Source organism: Micropterus dolomieu, linkage group LG19 (genome assembly GCF_021292245.1).
Source record: "Micropterus dolomieu isolate WLL.071019.BEF.003 ecotype Adirondacks linkage group LG19, ASM2129224v1, whole genome shotgun sequence".
NCBI lineage: Eukaryota > Metazoa > Chordata > Actinopteri > Centrarchiformes > Centrarchidae > Micropterus > Micropterus dolomieu.
In genome coordinates this window covers 17287100-17309294 of record NC_060168.1, presented here as the reverse complement: position 1 = coordinate 17309294, position 22195 = coordinate 17287100, and the positions used below count along the sequence as shown (strand labels likewise).

Genomic DNA, 22195 nt, shown 5'->3' with positions numbered 1-22195 from the left:
GCTCTCTGTTTTTCGTGTGCTCTGAAAAAAAATCCGGTTTCCTACACAGCCCCTGGGTCTGTAAATTGAGCACAAACAAAGGTGCTCGGAGCAAGCAGCAGGTGGCGGTGGCGCGATCGAAGCAGTGGGTGATAGGGTTAGCAATGGGATTACCAGGAGAAGGATAAGGAGCAGTCTACCCTGCCGTCGCCGCCAGACCGTGTGGATTTTTGAATGGGAGTGATTGGAACTGCAGACGGGAGACCGGTGTTTCGGTTTAGCGGGGGGCCCTGTTAACGGGTGGCCCTGTTAACGGGTGACCGTCACCCGAATGCGTCTGTGGTTGTCGCAGATACGACAGCTGTTGGAAACAGGAAGTTCTTTGTCTTTGGAGTCATGTGTGTGTGTAAACCTGTCATGTACCACTTTGTCACGCTTTGAACGTTGCTTATTGTTATGGAAAATGTTGAAAACAGGAAGAGGGCAAGTTGCTCTTCCTGTGAATGACAAACATTTTCTCTAAATGTTCTAAATACACATATTTGTCTTTGGAGTCTGTGTCAGTAAACACGTCATGTAGAAAAACGATTCAGCTTTTTTAAAATGAATAAAATAAAAATTATTTTTATCACGAGATTCAAACTCAGATCAATGTGGGAAAATAAATCAAAGTCGGATCAATATTCCACTAGCCTATGCTGTCATCACCTCTCACTCCGCTGTCGGCGTGGCATAAAACAACTTCTAGAGCATACAGCCAGCCATCACTCTTTAAAACGGGAGACACAGATCAACTTGTGACCACACTGTCTGTGCTAACCAAGACCATGTACGTATTTTACTTGTTCTCTTCACAACCAAGCCGCCGTTTAACACAGAGTTGTTTACAAGAGTTGGATGGGCAATATTTATGTTAGTAGCCTACTTAAACTTTTTAAGTAGGCTCCAGCCTCCTTCCTAGCTGCCGGAAAGGAGCGGCTCCGCCCACCAACAATGAGGAGGAGAGGGCCTCCAGCAGCGCCTCGGTACATAACCCCACCTCCACCCGCTCCTCTGTGCAAGGACAACCTAAATCTGCGTCTTGATCTTTAATTGGTCTGTTTCAAAACTACAACGGAAAATTTGATATTTGTGAAACCAGGAAGCAGCTTGTGTCTTCACCAACCAGGAACCTCCAGGTTTGAAAACTGAAGCCTCAAACCTGCGCCTCTCTAAAGGCCAGCAGAGGGCGACTCCACTGGATCGTATAGAAGTTTCTGAGAAAATGTAGCTACTTCTCAGCTGATTTATTACCTGAGTAACCACTTTCCTAATGAGTTTATGGTGTCAGTCGCTAGTCTTCTTCAACACAGCATGATGTTCATCTAGCAAATTATGGTCCCATTTAGAGGAAAATACACAAGAAAGCAGGAGAGGCTCTAGAGCAGGGCTACCTTGTGATTGACAAGTCACCCAAATATGGTACCCCATGGATGTTCAACACCTCTTTTCTCTCAGCTGGACAGGTCGGCTGGAATAAAATACAGCTGCTCGTTATTTTCTATAAATTGAAGTAAAAGACTTCCTGCTCAGCTTCCAGTCTGAAGGGGAGATGTTTGTTAACCTGCTTGAAGGTAGGTAGGTAGGTAGATTTATTTTGTCACAATATAACTCCCTTCTGCTATATAGCAGACAATATGCATTAATACAGAAAGCACATTTGTTATGCAAACAGTTTGTTGTAATCCTGCTCAGCTCAAATGTATGTTTTTGTTGTGTTTAGCAAAAAGAACTGTGGTGGATCCAATACATTCATGTTGTTTGATTACAGACTAGCTGCTATGGTAACTGCCTGGCTGGGACTGGAGCACCAGTAGCATATTTAGTAGCGCCTGAATGGAAGAAAAAATCTACCTATTTCAACCATTTTTATTTTTTTATCTTTATAGTTTTTTTGTTTGTTTTTTTATGTTAAGTGATGCAGCAACAGGAGTTTCTTGCGAAAGATGACGTATAATGACGTATCATTTCCCTCCCTCCCTGGGGCGTTATTTTTTTCCCCCCACCAGTTTTGCGGCAAGTCCCGCCCAGCTGTGCTGTGATTGGCTATTAGTCGTTCCGCCTGCTGTGCTGTCATTGGATGCCAGTATGAAAGTTACGGTTTAAAATATAATTATATTTTATTATGATTAATTTTTCATTATCGTCAACTTCAGTAGTGTCAACAGCGTTGCCCTGGTGTTTTTAGCGGGCTCTAACCCCCTTTTTGCAATAAAGATGATAAAAAAAGCGGGATCTGAAAAATATTCGACTGGAAAACCGGTAGTGCAAGCATCCAATCACAAGGACGCATTGAGCACTGTTCCATTCACAGCACAATAGGGCGGGACTTGCCGCAAAACGGTGCAAAGCATTCATTCGCAAAACTGGTGGGAAAAAACGCCTCTCGGGCTGACGGCCTCTCGAAGTGTTGGGTAAAAATGGCGGAGACATACTATCGTGTGATTGTATACGCTGGATAAGTAACACGAAACAAATGCAGCTGGTTTAATATTCAGATGTCAGATGAGGATAAGCCGGTTTACTGTTCATGTGGTAAAGTTTCTGTGGCCCAGACAAAGGTTCAGACCGTTGATCATCAAAGTGTAGGAGGAGTTCTCCTTGTGCCTAACGGTCAGTATTTAGCATACATCACATCTGCCCGCCATGTGTAACGTTAACGTTGCTTGAATGTTTGTTAGTTTCTAACGTACATTTGCAGTCTTTGTCATTACAACACGGACCTACAACGCTTCTTGATGTTTAAAGAAACGACATGCTGGATCCAAATTTGTGTCGTAACGTTATTCGTCGAAAGCCAACTGTAGTCATTAACCTAATTATCATTAGCAGACGATGGTTCAGCGAGAAACGTGATAAGAACATGAGAGGTTAATCATCTGTTTAATTGTTTTTACATTTTAACGTAACACACCGTAATGTTTATTTCTGATGGTCCTCCCTAGTGCTGGCATGCTATTGCTTAATGTTATATCCAAACAATGTGACGGCGACTTATATGTTGTAACTGAATGATTGCCCATTGTGCCTGCTGGTTACTCAAAACATCACATGTTTACACAGTACTGTGCTTTAAACAATCCCAACTCTACCAGTCAGTCATCCCTCGCCCAGCTGACTGGGATTTAAAGCCCTGTTTCATCAAACATACACCCAGCTAAAGTGACCATATAAAGAATACCTAGCAGCCCTTGAGGATGCTGTATTGGTGTTGACCTAACCTGATCTCTTATCTCTCTTTTAAGGGTTAAGCGATTGCTGATTGAAAAGTGCAGCACCGGTACACCATTACACAACTTTCTGATCGAGGACATCTGTTGCCAGCCATCTTCAAAGATGTCTGACTATCTGACCAGAGAATTCCAGGCCCAGCTGACTACAACCATGGACTCAGTCCTGAGGAGAACAATGTCTGAAATAATGAAGATCTTTGAGAACAGTCTACATGACCATCAAATGGCGCTGGCGCAGAAGGGAGAAGAGATTGTTCAGCTAAAAATAAAGTTGCAGACCGCAGAGATCAAGCTGAGAGGCAGTGAGTGTGGAGGTGACAGAGGAGCAGAGATGAATATAAGTAAGATTAATGAAATGCATAGAGATCCTGAAGATGTTCTGAACGCCATTGGACAAACTTCTGATGTTCCTGAGATTGACTTTGAAGGTATAATCTTTAAATGAGGAGAATAATTTAACAAAATATGCTGATTTGTACTGTGAAATATGTTTTCTGATTTAAATATAGTCAGTATTTTTTTTAGAGAGCTACCAGTATAGAGAGAACTCTGTTTATTAACTGACTTGACTGTGTGTTCAAGACCATTTTAGTATTCACCCCAAAAGTGAAAACCGGTCTCTACAAGAGGATTAAGTACAAATACACATAATACACAAAAGAACTGATCTGACAAGTACTCTCACCCTTTACTAGGACACATTGAAGCATACCTGGTGTTGTCAGATGTTTTCAGAATGTGTTCAATCAAGTAATTTAATTTTAAGTTAAATACAACTGTCCTAAACCTTCAAGAAAATTTCCAAGGCATTAAATATAATAATAAGTACAGTAACCAGTATATCACAAGTTCACATGGGGGTAGCAGAGAGAGAGCCTTTTTACCTGCATGCATGTAAATATCTTACTACATCATTGCAGCAATACGAACGAGTGCATTATATAGCTTACACATACAGCTTCATCATGTCTTTGTGTGTACAGTACCCGATGACTGGTGTGCTCCCCTGGGCTCCGAGACCGTGAACAAGCAAGAGGAGGGTGTGTGTCCCAGCATAAGACTGCGCCCGCTGTCTATTGCTCTGTGGCACATTCCGAACATCAAGCAGGAGGTGTGTAACAGAAGGGGGGATATCAGGATGTGGTGGCATCACTGTACAAGTTAGCATCATAAATCGAAAAAGTGATGGGTAGAGCCTCCGGTTAAAAAAAGTCACAAAAAAGGCTAAAGCACTTATTTGCTCTGTATAGACTGCCTCTTTCATAATAAGCTGGGAAAAAAAAGGGGAATTCATCTCATTAATTGCTACTTATGCAGACCCAGTTCTGCACGTATGTGTTTTCTTTATACTTTGCATTGTTAATCATTGGAAATATAGCTAATAACATCTGTATTTTAGGTGGTTAACCGTGACATTGACTCCCACCAGCGAGCAAAGGGTTGCAGGAGATCGAAGAGAGGTGAGTTTCATTTTTAATTAATTATCTTTTGCTTTCTCACATCCACGTTTATATTCACTCATATTCACGTGGCTATTTAGTGATTTCCAAGGCTCACTTTGTGAATAATAACTGTACTGTTATCCACAATTCAAAGGGTTGGTTCACCAAAATTACACAGATTGTTAGTTAGATAGTTTGGTTGCTTGGTTTTAGTCGCCCAGGTTTTAAGATGTCTATCGCTGAGATTACTGCGTCCACCCTCAATGGAGAAGAATTTTGTTTGTGGTGCTCACAGCTGTCAGTCAGGTTTGAAAAATTCAGGAGCATCATTTTTCCAGAAAGTGTCTCCATTACTCTGGATAGTCCACAGAACACAAAGTTTTTATAGGGACTATTCCTCACTAGAATTTTGTTGTAGTCAAAACTGCTCAGGGTGATTTATAGATTATCCAGAGTACAGGTTGTGTGATATACAATCCTTTTTACCAATGCGTGGAATCACAGACAATCAGCTGCAGGGTTGTTCACATACTTGCCTGCATATATTGTGGGAGGATTAAAAGGTAAATGCTCTAGAGGTCAGATTTGGGCCGAAGATTGCCTTGCTGACACGGCAAGTAAGCCGGCACGATATGAGGAAAATCTGCGATGTGTGATAACATTGTTCTGTATTGTGATGATGATATGACTTGTGATAAATAAACAAATATTGACGTCTGCATATTAGCTGCCTGGTTGTCTTTAATTTCAGAACAAGAGTATAATGTAATATTTAAAATACAACTGAAGTTATTTCTAGAGCAGCAACAGTAAAGTTTACAAGTCACTATATAAACTCAATAATATCTCACTGGGAAAAAATCTAAAGTGTCAATCAACTAAACCATATTCCTGACATCAAAATACTGAGTGACATTATCAGTCCGTATCAGTCCTCCCTGTTGTCCTCCCTGCTGCTGCTGTTATTCACTGCCTGCAGATAAAGTTACTGCTGGTAGGAGCGGCTGGTTTGTCTCAGCCTGCAGATAAGTTACCAACAATGTGCCAAATTTTAATGTCCATGGCAAACTAAGCTAAACTTTTAGGCTACAGACAGTCGACTATTGTTTGCGCTTCTTTGTAGCAATTCACTAATAGCCAAGCTTGCTCGCTAAAACACAGCGGCAGATTAAAATATCACTTCCTACATGTTTGTGTTTGTTAAGAGGTGTATTGTTTTTTTTTTTGTTTGTTTGTTTTTTTTTACTTCCAAAGGTTTCATTGCACATACTTAGAGTAGAGCAGGGAAGAGACTTCAGCCTGTTAACAAATACTAATAATACTTAAGCCCTGAGGCCTATTTAATATTGCGTTTCATTGCCTATCCCTAAATACAATTAATTTTCTTCTATATCGCGTTTCAGGCAGTCTTATGCGTTGTTTATTCCGCCTGTTCAGATCAGTGGCAATGAAAATACGATTCATCGGTCTGCAGCGGTAATCAGTGTCTTCCCTGATAACTTTTGTATTTGCACGTTAACATAGCTAAACGTTGATGACAAGCCTGTATTATTATTGTCATCCCACTATTATCTTTTGTTTAGTTTATGTAGCTGGCCTTGCATCACCTAATAAATTATTATTCTAAATGTTTCAGGGACAAAAAAACTCAAATCAAACCTAACGCTCAGGAATTATCAGGTTCACTTGACTGACTGGAAATGACGATAAATGATGTTAAAAAGCTGACAGACTCACCGACACTAACTTGAGTTGTATCTATAATAAAAGATAATGGGGGGGAAATAACATCATGAAAACACAAATCTTTCTAATAAATGAAGAGAGTTGTTTGTGGTCCTTTTGTTATTCAGACCTTCGATGAACACAGATTTCTAACTAAATGGGGAATCAGAAAACAAATCAAATAAAACATGCAAGTGATACACTTAGGTTTTATCTGTTATGTGTCTTCACTCCAGTATGAATCTCCATTGATGTTGTGTTGCATCAGGTAAGTCTGATCAGCTGCAGTGCCCAGTTAATAACTGATATCCAGGGGGCGGCAAGTAAAATACGTCTGTCAAGGCTACTCTCGTGTGTCCTTGCTCATGGCTCTTCAGAGATCCATACCTCCCTGGAGCACAAATAAGAGCTTTAGGACAGCCTTGAAGATGGCGGACCAAGTGTCCAAACTGTGTACAAAGTCATTGCTCACCCCTTTATACAGGTGTGAAGATTCTATTGGATATTGGTTCAAAACAACACACTACACTTTCCTAAGTTAACCTAAGTCATGTTGTGTCATTCGAGTCACATGCAACGCTTTCTAAAGAGAACCAGTCAGCCTGTCTGTAATAAAACAAAATAAAGAGAATCTCGTTGGTATTAGTTTAGTCAATCAAGTCAGACAGGAGAGACGGAGTCTGACCTACTGTTTTGGAGAGTCACAGGCTCTCGGCAAATGATCTTAATGAAGGAAATATTCCTTCACTGTAATATTAATAACTTTCCATTAATAATACTTTTTGCAATGTTTTTTTCCCCACAGGTTCCTCATTAAACCAGGGGCACAAACACACTCAGGACAGAAGCTTAGCCAAATGTGACCGAGGACCAACAAAAACCGTAATAAGAAACGACATGAAAAAACTGCTCCTGGACATCAAACAGGAATATACTGACAGATCTGAAGGTCTCAAAGGAAGAGGGAGGCATTTAAGAAAAGCACAACAAAATACACTGAAGAGCAAAGGAGATCAAAGAAATATCGCAGTAGCTGAGTCCAAGTCTGCAGAACGGGAAACGGTGAAAAGTAACCATAAAAAAAGGTACTCCTGCAAGTTTTGTGAGAAGGTATTTGACACAGAGTTTGGCCGAAGTGTGCACGTACGATCACACAAGAGGTGTCGAGGTTGCAAAAAAGAGTTCCCTTTTCCAAGTGCTCTTAAGAATCACAAACCATATTGTGGAAAACTCAAGAAATTGTTGACAAAAATAGCACAGTCCGCTGACCCTCTAAAACCTCAGTCCTCAGAAGAATCGACCTCGCCAAGCAAAAAACAAGTGATTAAGGAGGACAGCACGCCTTCCTCTAGCAACCACAGTCAATCATCTGTTCAGAAAGATGGCTACACCAAAAAGCACTCCTGCGTACACTGCAACAAGAAGTTTAATTCAATTTGCAAGTGCAGAGACCACATGCGTGTTCATACTGGGGAAAAACCATTTCCTTGCGACTTGTGCCCAAAGAAATTCCGTGTTAATCAGTCACTCAAAGTACACTTAACGAGAATGCACCAAGACAAGAGTTCCAGTGAGACTAACGGAGGACTTGCGTGGACTGAGCCTTTAGAGGAGATTGAAGATGATCAAGAGGATTTGATTTCTTCTAGCAAAGACACGCGTCAAGCAATCGATGTTCAGAGTGAACACAACCCAGACAAAAAGCCAAGTCGACAGTGGCAAACGATGGGCACACGCTGCTCTAATGGCTTTAGCTGCCTGTTGTGTCCAAAGATTGTGAGAAACAAGTACATGCTGACTGAACACTTTCGCACCCACACAGGAGAGAGGCCCATCAAATGTGACCGGTGTCCCGCAAAGTTTCATTCTAACTGGCAGCTTAGCGTGCACAAAAAAGGGGGCTGTAATCCTCTGATCCAGTGTGAGAAGTGTGAGAAGAACTTCTTCTCACAAACAAGGTATAATAAGCATGTGTCTAAATATCACAAGGACTGGTCTATTTTCTGCAAGTTTTGTGGAAGAGGCTTCGTGGTTGCAGGACGCCTCAGGAACCATATGGAGCGTTGTCATAAGTAAGCCCAGTATACAGCTAGCATCACCTTTCTGTGGACATTGAAACACTGGATGTTGTCATTAATGCTGGTTGATGGTGAAGATTCCCCTACATATAACATGTTTTGATGGCTTAAGTTAAGCTGCTCTGTTGGGTTTTTTTTTTTTTTTTTTGAGATGTGATTTATATATTGATTTTATGACTATATCCGTAATCCACATTTCCTTCAAATATGGAAACAGTACTGTAAAACCAGTAATAACAAATCAGGTGACTGAGGGATTCTGAAAATGACAAGTCAGCAAGATATAATTGGGATACCAAATTAAAAATGTGTACTTTATTGAAAGTATAAGTAATGTAAATTCAATATTACCTTAAAGCAGACCTGCTCTTTGACTATAGTATTCGCCACAAAGGTCTTAATACTACCTTGGTGGAAGCTGTATAACAATCGCTACATAAAATTCTGTTGTCTCACGGTATACAGTAAATCGCCAGATCCCCCTACCTGGTTGTATTTACTAAAAATCAGAGCTTGTGTTTTTTGGAATGATGTTTTAGCAGAATTGGAGAAACTGCATCACTCAAATAGGCTTTCAGATCACCCCAGAGTGTTTGGTGATGTGCTTTGTTTTGGAGTCAGACCCAGCTTTGTGATGTTGACTGTAGTTACTGGACAAAATTTGATCCTGTAAAATATCTCCTGCTACTTGACAGATATCTGAAAACGTTCCATTGTTGAGGACTTTTTACGTTCAATGTTCAGTTGAATTTTCATTTGATGCTTGAGTTCTGAAACAAACCGGAGAAGTGAGCATATTATGTCATTGTATTATGTCAAGTGTTTTATTTGTAATGGTTGTATTATTTCACAAGGACATGTATTAAAAGAGGAAGATGTAGTGTTACAAGCCCACTGTTATTTGTTGTTTTTTTTGTCATTTTAATATAAGTGTTGTGTTTTTAGCTTGTCAACATTACTCCAATAAAAAGTTCACATTGTGCACCTTGTCTTGCATATTGGAGTAATGTGTGTAAAGTTGTTGTACCACCTCTTTATTGAAGACTGTTTAGAAGAGATGGATCTGAATGTTTATCTATACAACATTACACATGTATTTTGAATCTTTGATGGTTTTGTTGTTTTTTCTGCAGTACATGGCTGCTGATCTGCAGTGTCCGACTCCTCCGCCGTGTTATCGCGAGACGTGCAACAACTATCACATCGCAGATACCTGCTAACCTAGCTGGACGACGAGTCTCCTCATCTTTGAATGTGATACGAGTGTTTTCGTGGATTTAATGTTAGCCATCGAAGATATTTGGCCGCCGACAATCAAGAGTAATTGCCGTCCTTCGTCTTTGGTTGTTTCCATTTCATTTACACAGTTAACTTGAGTGCTAGCTAGGACGGGCTTGTAACGTTACTGGCTACGCTTCACTGGCTCCCTTGTTTACACTTTAGCTAGAGTTAATGTGTTAGCTAATGTAACGTTACACTAGCTAACACCAAATGCATTTTCTGTCTACAACCAGGTTTCTTACAGCTAGCTAGACGTTGGTTACGTTTATGTCCTTAGACTATGCAAACTGGCTCTCGGTACGACACCGCATAGCATGTCATCACTAAATGATACCAGCGTTAGCTTACAACATAAAGCATTGACAGCATATCTTCACTGAGATCGCTAAAAGCGCCGCACAGGTTGATTATCAGTATTTGTTTAACCACAAGGAGATTGGGTTAAGAAAGGAAATCGCCGCGATAGATGGCTAACGTTAGATAGCATGGCAACATCTCATGGCAGTTCACAGATGCCTCAGTAGAGGAGTGTACAGTAGTAACCACATCGTCCCTCAACTGTCTGTGGAGGGCAACCCCAGAAGAAAACAGCGGTGTCAGTCAGTCGTTGACATTAAAATATCATCACTGAAACAAAGGACAATGGAGTCTGTGAGGAGTGCTTTCCACGCTCAGCTGGCCACAGTCATGGACTCGCTGCTGGCAGCTGCTGTTTGCGAGATCGCCAAGATCTTTGAGGGCAGCCTGTGTGAACAGCAGGCGGAGCTAGCGCAGAAAACAGAGGAGATCTCTATCCTCCGAGGCAAGCTGGAGAAAGTGGAGAGGAGGCAGAAGGCAAAAGGTGGAGGAAGCGAGGAAGGGGAGATGCCATCAGGAGACCGAGATGGTAACTTGAGGCATCAGACCCTGACAGGACCAGGTAATACAGCTCAGTTGGTCTTAAGTCAAGAGTTCACAGCAACTCACTTTGGTCATTGTCAATGTATGACAGATGAGTTAAAAAAACAACTTGTGGAAGTGAAATACTTATATAATTGAAGTGTGGAATTATGTTCAAAGTCTAGGATAATCTTGTATCCAAAGCTATATCTCAAACCAATCCCATTTGTAGCATTAAAGAACACTTACACAACTACATTTTTCTGCCACAGGGCTGAATGTGGCAAAGGATGTGTCGTCTTCTCATTCAGACACAGTAGATGGACTCAGTCAGAGCCTCAGTGAGCTGAAAGAGGAGGTCACAGGCCAGGATGGAGCTTCTGTAAAACATGAGGTCAGACCCTATCCTGTCTTTCCATGATTCAAAACTTGGCTGCTCAGTGAACTGAAGTTATTAAGCCTATGTGATTTCTGAATAGCCAAGGACAAAGTGACTTTTGCACCATGTCTTGCTGTTGGCTTTTCTGCATCTTACACACCTGTTCTACTTCTCCTCAGCGTGCTGGATCACGGCCTATCCTGGCTTCTGTTGCAGGCCAAGCCCAAGAGAGATGTCTTGCTACTGTGGACCAGAGGCAGATAGATACACAGTCTGCCACACAAGCCAAGGCAAAATGTAAGAGGTCATTCATTCTTCTCTCACTATTGATTATTGTAGTCAATAAAAAGACTATTCTTTTCAGTGCTAGAGCAATATGACCTGTGTATGAGTGTAAGGGTGTTTTGATATAGGTGGTGAAATGAAAGTGCATCAGTTGACCTTTTCTCCCTAATTTCTCTGCAGTGTCTCACTGGGATCAGGGCAGTCATGGTGCAGACCACAGACCCCTCCAAGATCAAGCCTCTACCCCTTTTCTCTCCATCTCCCAGAGCGGACGTTGCTCTCCCAGGCCTGACCCAAGCTTAGCTCAACCAGGGGAGTGGTTACCAGGGTTGGATGCCAGCCGAGGTGAGGTGTCTGGTCTGGAGAACCTGCAGGCAGATGGTTCTGGTCCAGCTAGCAGCAGCACTGGCACACCCTGCTTCCGACCAGGTTTTGGCTCTGACGAGACAAGCAACGAAGATGATGATAGCTCTTTCCCTTTTCTGGACCAGGAGCCTGAGAACCAGAACTCCAATCAGAACTCAGTGCAGGGCCACGGCGTGGGGCAGAGGGGGGCTCGGCAGCTTCAACCTCAGGCACCCTCTGGTGAATCACCATGGAGACCTCGAGACGACAGGGGTGGGAGAGGCCCCATAAATCACACACGGCGGGTCACAACTTTTGGCAACAGAGACCCTCTCCGTCCACAGTCCAATTCACAGTCGCTCACGCTACGACACACAAACACTCTCAGCCATCCTGTAGCTCCTGGTGGAGGGAACGGACGACCTTACACCTGCCCATACTGTACCAAGTGTTTCACCTACCCCTCCCACCAGCGCAGACATCTTTTACGCCACACAGGAGTCAGACTGCATCCCTGTCAGTTTTGTGACAAGAGTTTTCTCACTCCTTCTGAGCTTACTGTGCACACTCGCACGCATACAGGCGAGCGGCCTTTTGGTTGCGCTCAGTGTGGTAAACGTTTTGCCCGCAGCGGGAACTTGAGAGCCCATCAACGGGACGTTCACATGGGGAAGAGGCCCTTTGCTTGTACAGAGTGTGGGAAGAGATTTGCTCACAGGGGGAACCTGAGGGTGCACAATCACAGAGTCCATCAAGGAGATCCCTACTACATGGATGATCAGCAGGAGTCCGACATGGGACCTAATCCCATTTGAAAAGACTTTAAAAATATGGTTCTGCACTTTTCATTTTGCTTGCAAAATAAACCCTAGGAACATGTTTCAGGATTGCCTATTGTGTCCCACATAAACTTACAACGGAACACTTAAAAACCGTTTGAAAGGATTTGATGTGTTTGTTTTATTTGTTTTGTCAAATTTTATGTGGGACAACCATAAAATGAACCACCGTAACATTTTATTATATGTAATCAATGACGTACATGGTAAAAGTAAATTTTTGAGTGTCTTAATTTAATTTTTAAATTTAATTCTGTGTCAGAATTGTGGGTCACACTAAAAGGGAGAGCTTTTTATTTATCTGTATTGTAAATGACTAGATAAAAAATCGTAAGAAATATTGGCTATTGTAAAGAAACAAATGTTTCTCCAGGATGACCCTGTCCAATAATGTTCTTTGCTCACAGTGAAATGTCACTGAACAGACTGAACTATATTTTCATTATAAGACAATAAAGAAAGTTGGTATTAGATTTAGACATGTGGCATGCAGAGGTAGGATAGCAGGTCTCTTCCATCACAATAGTGCTTATGTACTGCCCATCTCCTCAAGCCTTTATTTTGACTGTGCTGTAAAATGGAAATGTGTTGTTGAAGAAGAACTGTGCTTTTATTTTACATCCTGTTTTGAAATTAAATAATATACTCGCGTATAAACTATTTGTTCTCCTCAGCCAGAAACATTTATGTTTTGTACAGTGCAGTATTATGTTGTTGCACTGTTCTTTGGCAGACACCAGGGGGCAGTGTCAACATACAAAGGATTTATAGAAATAGCTTTGGACAGCATTGCTAATAGATTTTTGATAAAGTGTTGTTCTCAGCACCTTTTACCATGTGCCCTATATTTTCAGATCTTTTCCCCTGATGTATGCACTTGTGTCATCATGCCATCTCTCTCATGATCATGGTCTGCAAGCAATGTGCTTATAAGGTAAAATCTGAATGTCCTTGCGTTTCATACATTCGCCTTTAACAGAACCATGACATTTTGATCTCAGGACAGGACAGGCTCACATTTTTTCCAAGGCTGTTTTCACAAGCCTTCTTGTACGCTGAGTCATCAGTCACCGCAGTTGTTCCTCCTCTCCACACATTGGCCCATAAAATATCCCCTCCTAATTGTGATTGCATTTTAAGCAATAGGAGACAAAATGCAAAAAGAATTTCAGGTGAGGCTTATTTGAGGCTTCAGCAGCCTGGGTTAGTCAGAGTTAGTGTTTTTAGTATGAAATGTAACTCTGTTGCTATCCCTTCACTGCAGCTCTGTATGGTGGAACACAAAGAGGGAATTGTATACTAATAAGACTAATTTTGGAAAATACCCATTCAATTTGATTAACTCAGACTGCTGCAGCTGTAGCTTTTTGTGCCCGATGACTTAGACAAAGGCCTACATTAAAAAAAAATGTCAGAGCAAGTGGGATGTGTGAATGTTAATGAGATTTGTCCACGTCTCTCACTCACTCTCCCTTTCTCACGTAGTCTCAACTGCTGAGTGAGGCTTGGCTGAGCTGTGCCAATGTATTCCCCAGGCTGCTGAGTCCTTGGTTTGCTCACTGAAAGATTACATTCGCTGCCCTCCTCCAGTGACCTCCCCTCCCCCAAGGGTCACCTGTGTCTGTGTCTCCCTCTGGGTTTTATACTCGGTTATAAAAAAATGAAAGAGTGCACAGCCAAAAGCCAACCCTATGTTGGCTCTAATACATGACAGAGAGGAAGGCAAACATTAATAGGAATGATGCATGTCTTGCATACAGAGTTTTATATTTATGGATTTATAATTCAGCTTAGGACACTGTGTGAGTGAGCTACTATTGAAGCGAGAGGACTGAATCTCCTTTAAGTAAAGCTGTACGCTCTTACAGAGCATTTAGGGAAATGTACTGTGTAAGTACTGTATTTATGTATGGATGAAAGCGTTGGGTCAGATAAAAACACAATTTTATATACAGATTTGGGTCTCAAAATAGTTGTGTATGTGTCTGTGGATTCATAGGCAAGGGTTACACAGGGTTTGCAGTGTTTCTGTTTGTATATTTGGTTATGTGTAATCTCCTTTCTGCTCTAAGCTGCTTTGCCCCAGAGGGGAGCGTCACCAAATGAACAGTTGACCAGGGTGGATACACTATGGGTGTTTTGAATTTATGTGATAAATGCATTGTAAGGGTATGTTAAAAGTAGTTATTTTATCAATTTTGCCCTACGGCACTGGGTAAAACCAGACAAAATAATTTGACCGAAGACTAATGGGTCCATAGGCCATTCCTCCAGTGATCTGATGTGGTTTGAATGAGACCTTTCTGTTTGTTCTCACAGTCTGCATGCAATAATATGTCCTAGGAAGTGTTTATCGACAGGTCGCTGTGTTATAGTTCTTTTTTCCAGAAGAGATCAGGCTATATTGTGCTCTTTACCGTTTATGTCACCATGTTTCAGTTTATTTCTGTTGCCCCTGAGGCTGCTTCTTTAATTTGGCAGAAAAAAAAACACTCCTCCTCCTGCCATAGCTTTGCCCTCGGCCCAGAGAGTCATTCCATCACCATCCCATAATCCTCCAGGAGTAGAATTATACCCCTGACACCCAGTTTTATGCAGCTTCCTCCCCAAACATGTAAAAAAAATACTCAGCAGGAGATGTATGAGCATGTAAGGAACAAGTCAAATTATATTCCCTGATATTGTTTGTGTTTATTTGTCTGTGTGTACATCTTTCTCTTTCTTTATGCTTTCCATTTTCAAGCATGCTTCGATGTGTGTATGTACACTGAACAAAATTATAAACCCAACACTTGTTTTTGCCACCATTCATAATGAGCTGAACTGAGACTTTCTCTATGTACACAAAAGGCTTATTTTTCTCAAATATTGATCACGTATCTGTCAAAATATGTGTTGGTGTGCACTTTGCAGAGATGATCTATCCACCTCACAGGTGTGGCATATCAAGATGCTGATCAGACAGCATGGGTATTGCACAGGTGTGCCTTAGGCTGGCCACAATAAAAGGCCACTCGAAAATGTGCAGTTTCACTGTATTGGGCGAGTCTGGGGGGGTCCAGAAACCAGTCAGTATCTGGTGTCGCTGTCTGCCATATGTCCTGTACAGTGAAAATCAGGATTCATCCATGAAGAGAACACCTTTCCAAAGTGCCAGACGCCATCGAATGTGAGCATTTGCCCACTCAAGTCAGTTATGATGACGACCGGCAGTCAGGTCGAGACCCCGATGAGGATGACGAGCATGCAGATGAGCTTCCCTGAGACAGTTCCTGACAGTTTGTGCAGAAATTCTTTGGTTATGCAAACCGATTGTTCCAGCAGCTGTCTGGGTGGCTGGTCTCAGACAATCTTGGATGTGAAGATGCTGGATGTGGAGGTCCTGGGCTGGTGTGGTTACATGTGGTCTGCGATTGTGAGGCCGATTGGATGTACTGCCAAACTCTCTGAAACGCCTTTGGAGACGGCTTATGTTAGAGAAATGAACATTCAATTCACAGGCAACCGCTCTGGTGGACATTCCTGCAGTCAGCATGCCAATTGCACGCTCCCTCAAAACTTGCAACATCTGTGGCATTGTGCTGTGTGATGGAACTGCACATTTTCAAGTGGCCTTGTATTGTGGTCAGCCTAAGGCACACCTGTGCAATACCCATGCTGTCTGATCAGCATCTTGATATGCCTCACCTGTGAGGTGAATGGATTATCTCGGCAAAGGAGAAGTGATTTCAACAGATTTGTGAACAATATTTTAGAGAAATAGGCCTTTTGTGTACATAGAGAAAGTCTTAGATCTTTGAGTTCAGTTCATGATGAATGGGGGCAAAAACAAAAGTGTTGCATTTATAATTTTGTTCAGTGTATGTGTATATATGGATGCATGTTATGGTTGTATTTACACGTGTACACTTACCAGCATCTTTCTGTGTGTGTGTGCTGGGGCTATAAGGGGTTTAGAGTCGCCCCAAGGCAGCTCATAATCTACCCAGTCCCACCACTCCCCAGAGGCTGTGGTTTCATGCGGGTTGCCATTACTGTAGTGAAACCCCCCTTTAGGGGATTACAGTGCTGTCTCCTGCTCAAGGCACTGAGTTGATACATAGTCTGCTTACTGTATTTAAGCACTCACTTAATGTGCTAATAGCGTTAGACTGGGGAGACGCAGCAGCTTTTAACTTTCATCTTCTAAAGCGCTTTGTCTGTTGGAAATGCTGATTTCATGGCTGCTGGCTTAAATCCATCGGTAATCAGTCACAATCACAAAATATTAAATAAGGTTCTGGATGCAGCAGACTTTATGTGTGCATGTTTTCGTGTGTGTGTGTGTATCAAAGTCAGTGAGGAGCAGTCACTGGGCCACGGTTACTGGGTTGAATCTCCTCCAGGAAGTGGAGTTGCCAGTTTCTCTTCACATTTTGGGGGTCATAGAGCACAACGAAGGGGTGGAGTGGGAGTACATTATCTTCCTCCTTCAGAGTTCCTGGGTTTTCCAAGTGTGTGTGTGTGTCTGCACGCATGAGTGTGTGTTCTCCATAGGCTGCTCTTGGGTTGCTAAGCAACGCTGTGTCTGCACAGTGAAGTGGGGGTGGTGGGAAGAGAGAGAGAAGCAGCAGGTCAACAGAGACAGACACTCACAAGCATTGCCGCGTCTGATTGGACACATCGGTGCTCCTGATGAATGATGCTGATGGTTATCATGTTGACAGGCTGTAGGCCTGAATTGTGTCTGGGTCTCAAAGTCCACTCCCTCCCTCCACAGAAGGTAAAGTCCATTTGTCTGTATCAGAAACTGAGATTGTATTTCTCTTACACACTGCTAAGAGAAAGAGATGTCCAATGTTATATTTATTTTGGTTTAATATTTTGACCAATGTAGTTTAAAAAAAAAACATGTTTCACAAAGCCATATTATAGTGATTAGTTATTATCGTAGTCTGAGTACACTTTGTCACTTCCCTCTCATACAGAATCAGCTTTGATGATGGAACTAAAACATGTTAATTGTCAAAGACTGGAAGACAACAATTTCACCTTGTTTCCAAAGATGAATTGAAGAAGTGATGCCATACACTGAGGAAAAACTTGCACAAGGGAAAACATGGGTACCTCCTGTGTAATTTCTAGAAACACGATGAATGTGGTTTGACGTATGGCTTTTTGATACCCGCTTGAGATGACTTACTTTAGTTTATCGCTATTAGCAAAGGTCTCTTTTTAATGGAATTTTAAAATCCGCTTATTTATTAGTAAAGCGGTTTTGTTTTTACTTTTGAGTGTGTTCTGTCTGTTGATTTGATGACATATTCAAAGCTTCCAAATAATAAAAACTATGTCTGCGAATCTGTTCCTCCTTTGCACAGATAAATATTTAATGTCTTAAGTTATGAGATACAGATGAGATATGAGAACAGTCATAGAGAAATCTTTTGCACAATCCTTTTGGTATGTTATAGGTCAGAGATATTTGATATTTACAGCTGTAAATCACTTTTCACTTAATTTTGAGCAATGTTTTCTCACAAAAATTTCAGCAGAAAATCAAGAGACCTGCAACCAGGACAGAAGATCCTTTCCTTAACTAAGAGTGTTGTCTTCTCCAAGTCTGACTATTGAAAAAAAAAATATATATGATGACTTAAATCTTCTGGTTAAATAAAAAAGACCACATGAAGATTCACCACCATTGCAGTCACACAGACCCAGGGTCAGGCATGGCAAGGACAAGCTGAACTGTAGGTTACCTGCTAGCATCAAATGCAGACAGCCACTAGTAGCAAGCTAAAGCATATATTTGTCATCTCATGCGTTGGTGGAGGACGAGCCAGAGGCAAAAGGTCAATGAATACTGAAATTAACGTCATATCAATAATTATGCTACACACACTTTCTGCTGAATGTTTAAGATACTAGGCAACTGTTTGCTAGCTAACACGTGAGCCATAGCAATGCTATCAGCCTAAAATAATGTCCAGACTGTTGTGGAGGGCAGTTTTGCATGTGTAAGTCGAGACTTCATTTTTTATTGCAGTTTTCTGCTTCAAAAGAGGCATAAATGCACCTTTACGTTTACCGATTAGTTATTTATGTTATTGTATGTATTACCAAAATCCTAATGTTACACACTGCCACCTTATGCTCCCTGTTGGTCAAATATTCAAATATTTCCCACTGTGGTAACATTTGTGGCTAAATGCTAAGTAAGAATGCCTACCTTTATTGAAGTGTCTTAAGTGAAAACCCAAGGTCTAGGCCTACAGCTTCAGATGGTTTTTGTAACTGATTAATCTATCCTTTTTGTTCAATGAATTTTAGTCCAAAAGTGTCAGAAAAATGCCAAAAAAGGGGGAACCAGTTTATGTTTGGCATTAGTGCTTGATAAAGGCGTAATCGATTACATAAATAAATTCATGATGAATTAGTTGATTATCGACTAACCTCTTCACCATTACAAACCTCCCTTCTTATTTGAGTGAACCACAGATTGAACAAAGTACAACTTTATAAACTGTATGCAGCAACATAACATAGCTTTAGCCGGCCTGCATAGTTATTACTAATCGACTACACTTTTTTTGACACACTAAAAGTGTGTCAAAAAATACTGAAAACTATAAAAACATTTGTAGTATGTCACACCTCTCCCTCTCTGCTCTCTGGTTTTGGCAAAGGGTCAGATCTTAGACAGACGGGACCTTCTGAAAGAGCTAAACACCAAAGCTTATGGATTTAACCAGAGGGGTATTTTGGTGGCATATGGTTGGGGTAAATAGGTGGAGACTCGCAGGTAGAACAGTAGCTGTATATGGGAAACAGTGGGTGGGCTTAGGGGGAGCTTTGTGGTGGATGTTAGGCTGGTGGGGGGCAGTTAGAAGGGCAGATATGGCAGTGCTGTGTGGAGCTTTGCCCATCATTGGTAAGTAGTGGGTGGGGGAGGGCGATGTGGGCAGTCTTGGAGTAAATCAGATAAACAGCTCTTCTTGTTCCTTGCTGTGGGTGGGGGGTGTTAAAGCCTGGTGGCCGACAGCCAGCATCAGGGATGGCACCAACTGTCCCTGGCAGCCCCTCACTCTCTGCTGCCACACTGACTGAAGCCTCTGTGTGTGTGTTAGTGTGTGAATTTAAGTATTTATCTTGCAGTCAGTGGTCATTTCTGGTTCCTGCTAGTAAGGCTGGGCATGAATATTTATCTTCATATTAGTAAAATATAAGTAAATTATGTTCATTTTCTGATGTTGATATACTGTATATCTGATATCGATGTACTGTATATCGCAAAATGGCTAATGAATTCAAGATCACATAACAATCAAACTGATGTGCAAATTAGGGGTGGGTAAGTGTACTGCTGATACTTATTTAGAGTATGGATACGACAACTAGACTGAAAATTAATCAGCATTGATTCATTGTTTAGGTCATAAGCAAATTTTACAGATTCAAACTTCTGAAACCATAGCTGAACATGTGTTATCTTAGCTTAGTACAAAGATTGCAAACAGAGAAATAGCTAGCCTGGCTCCGTAGTAACACATCTTGTTTGTTTAATCTGTACAAAAACTTGTGGCTATGTGCCTCTGCGCCTCTCTGTGACAAGACTCTGCCGCACAATCCCCCAGAAAATCACAACTTGTTGTTTATACGCTTTGGTTTTTGTTTGGATTGAAGAGGTGGTTTAATGCTCATTTTCAGTTTTAGAATCTTATTTAGGGGTTGTACCAGAACAGGTTTACGTGATTTAATTTTCCAAAAACACCATATTTTTGTCATAATCATATTGCTGCAGCTCCTCTTTTCACCTTGTGTGTGAAGGCTTCGTTTTAGCTATGGAGTGATACATCTTTCCTCGACATGATCTGCACATGCGCACTTCCTAGTTAAGGACTACTAGCCAATCAGAAGCAGAGAAGGTAAACACGGTAAACACGTTTCGGTTCAGCTGTATACCCCCTTACCAGCTTAGCAACATGGACTGGAGCAATATTTTCAGAGTGGTGAGTAATTAATCTGTAACAAATGTATCTTTCATCCATAAAGTTTTAACTGAGCTCTGTCTCTACATCACAGTAACATCTTTATGTCCATTGACTGCCTGGAGGGTAGCTAGTGTTTGGAAGGGAGAGGAGAGGTGTGTGCTGCAGCTCAGTGTTTTCCCACCGGTGAGGGCGTGTCGGACTAGCCACCTGGAGAGTGTAATATGACGCGCCTTTTGCTTTCATCCCTGTGACGTCACAGGGATGAAAGGGAAACGACTGGACTACAAACGAGCTGTTTTCAGGCAGTTCAGAGCAGAGTTTTCTGTGGGAGATGGGAACTCCCTTTGGGTTGGACTTTGGGTTTTTTCACACAGGCTAGCTGTTTCAGTCTTTATGCTAAGCTAAGCTGACAGACCTCAGGTGGAAGCTTCATATTCATAACAGACAGATTTGAGAGTGGTACTATCGATCTTCTCATCGAACTCTCAGCAACAAATGAGCGAATGAGTATATTTCCCAAATTCCAAAAAGGTGAAAAGAAATCTGTAGAACGTTCACTTGATAAGATCAAATCATAATATGATACTGCTCCAAGTTGATATAAAGTTATTTAATTATCGCTGAGCCCTACCTTCTATGCTGACTTGCGTAGAAGAGATTCTGCTGGGTATTAAAATCTGTGTGTGTGTGTCAGTGGTGTGTAAGTTGTCTCTGTGCTAATTGGATTATGTCTCCAGGTGAATCCTCTAGTAGTCACTGTACTGTGGTTCACATTCAGCTCTCATCCTACTCTCACCCTCTCTCTCATTAGTCACTGCCTTATAAGACACTCAGCCATCCCCGCTCTGCCACCCACTTCTCTATTCCTCTCTGTTTCTTTATCATATTTAATCACCAGCAGTCAGTGGTCAGGCAGATCTCAGCTTTGTGATGATTGGCTGCTCTGGGAGTGGGCAGGGCCTGCTCTGATGCATCACATACGTACCAGCGCAGCAGGACCGATCTTCTCTCTCTCTCTCTCACTCTCTCCCTCCCCCTCTCTCTCCCTCTCACTCTGCTTTTCATACATACGCCAGAGCGCAGACTGCAGCAGAACACAGGGTCAGTAGAGTTTTCCTCCTCATACTGAAACAGCTGAGAAAGCAGAGACAGTTTCCCGCTGAGGAGGAGAGAGATGTTATTCATGGAGGATCTATTGAGGAGTACCTGACCCACAAGCTGCCAAGTGTGTAGGTGAGTGTGTGTTTGTCTCACTGCATATGTGTGTGTGTGTGTGTGTGTCCATGTGTGTGAGAGTTCACTGCAGAAGCAGCAGCACTGCAGATACACCGACCAGGGGCTCTGCTCATCCCTCTCTCCCCTCCCCCCACTCTCCTCGCCCTCCTCCTCCTCCTCTTCATCTCCTCGCTTCTCTTGTAGCATCCATTAACAAGTCAGGATTTAGCTCTTTCTGGGAGCATAGTGCTATGAATGTTGTGTGCTAGTGAGAGAGTACAATTGGTCTGGCCACACCTGGACAGCTGCAGGGTGGACACATGGTGCGGTGGATTTTTCTTGCCTCACGACTGATGTGTGCTCTTGTGAGGCACAAATCAAGCTCACCCCTGGTAGTTTTTGAACTGTTTTCAAATAATCCCCCTCCTGCAGGTTTGCATCAAGCTCTGAGAAGCAGTTGTGTGGACTCCTACACGCACCCATCCCTCCTTCGGGACCGGCCC

At 42.1% G+C, this 22195-nt stretch overlaps 2 protein-coding genes and 1 long non-coding RNA gene across 7 annotated transcripts; all 3 read left to right on the top strand.

Annotated features, from left to right (window-relative positions):
- The first annotated feature begins 2376 nt into the window (after positions 1 to 2376).
- Positions 2377 to 8640, top strand: LOC123957709 (zinc finger protein 260-like). Of its 4 annotated transcripts, none has more exons than XM_046030703.1 (6): positions 2377 to 2631; positions 3264 to 3272; positions 3306 to 3592; positions 4235 to 4362; positions 4651 to 4711; positions 7224 to 8640. In XM_046030703.1, exons 3-6 carry the CDS (start codon positions 3355 to 3357, stop codon positions 8492 to 8494), a joined length of 1698 nt encoding a protein of 565 aa, XP_045886659.1. In that variant the 5' UTR covers positions 2377 to 2631; positions 3264 to 3272; positions 3306 to 3354; the 3' UTR covers positions 8495 to 8640. The 4 variants fall into 4 exon arrangements, with proteins under 4 accessions (XP_045886659.1, XP_045886660.1, XP_045886657.1 ...); XM_046030704.1 differs by having other exon boundaries at positions 2378 to 2631; positions 3306 to 3553; XM_046030701.1 differs by having other exon boundaries at positions 2378 to 2631; positions 3306 to 3679.
- A 983-nt stretch (positions 8641 to 9623) lies between these two features.
- LOC123957711 (zinc finger protein 408-like) lies at positions 9624 to 13161 on the top strand. Its single transcript, XM_046030705.1, has 4 exons — positions 9624 to 10696; positions 10929 to 11050; positions 11215 to 11332; positions 11501 to 13161. Exons 1-4 carry the CDS (start codon positions 10276 to 10278, stop codon positions 12478 to 12480), a joined length of 1641 nt encoding a protein of 546 aa, XP_045886661.1. The 5' UTR covers positions 9624 to 10275; the 3' UTR covers positions 12481 to 13161.
- Positions 13162 to 17151: 3990 nt separating this feature from the next.
- LOC123957983 lies at positions 17152 to 22195 on the top strand. 2 transcript variants are annotated; one of them, XR_006821957.1, is made up of 3 exons: positions 17152 to 17266; positions 21554 to 21710; positions 22125 to 22195. It is a non-coding gene; the product is annotated as an uncharacterized LOC123957983 (long non-coding RNA). The 2 variants fall into 2 exon arrangements; XR_006821956.1 differs by lacking the exon at positions 17152 to 17266 and adding an exon at positions 18220 to 18338.

Excerpts from the sequence above, each read along its gene's own strand:
- LOC123957711 (XM_046030705.1), top strand. The coding sequence starts at position 10,276 with ATGGCAGTTCACAGATGCCTCAGTAGAGGAGTGTACAGTAGTAACCAC. Across the intron at positions 11,051-11,214 it reads GAGCTTCTGTAAAACATGAG|CGTGCTGGATCACGGCCTAT; the intron begins GTCAGACCCTAT and ends ACTTCTCCTCAG. Across the intron at positions 11,333-11,500 it reads CACACAAGCCAAGGCAAAAT|TGTCTCACTGGGATCAGGGC; the intron begins GTAAGAGGTCAT and ends ATTTCTCTGCAG.
- LOC123957709 (XM_046030701.1), top strand. The coding sequence starts at position 3,355 with ATGTCTGACTATCTGACCAGAGAATTCCAGGCCCAGCTGACTACAACC. Across the intron at positions 3,680-4,234 it reads TCCTGAGATTGACTTTGAAG|TACCCGATGACTGGTGTGCT; the intron begins GTATAATCTTTA and ends TTGTGTGTACAG. Across the intron at positions 4,712-7,223 it reads TTGCAGGAGATCGAAGAGAG|GTTCCTCATTAAACCAGGGG; the intron begins GTGAGTTTCATT and ends TTTTCCCCACAG.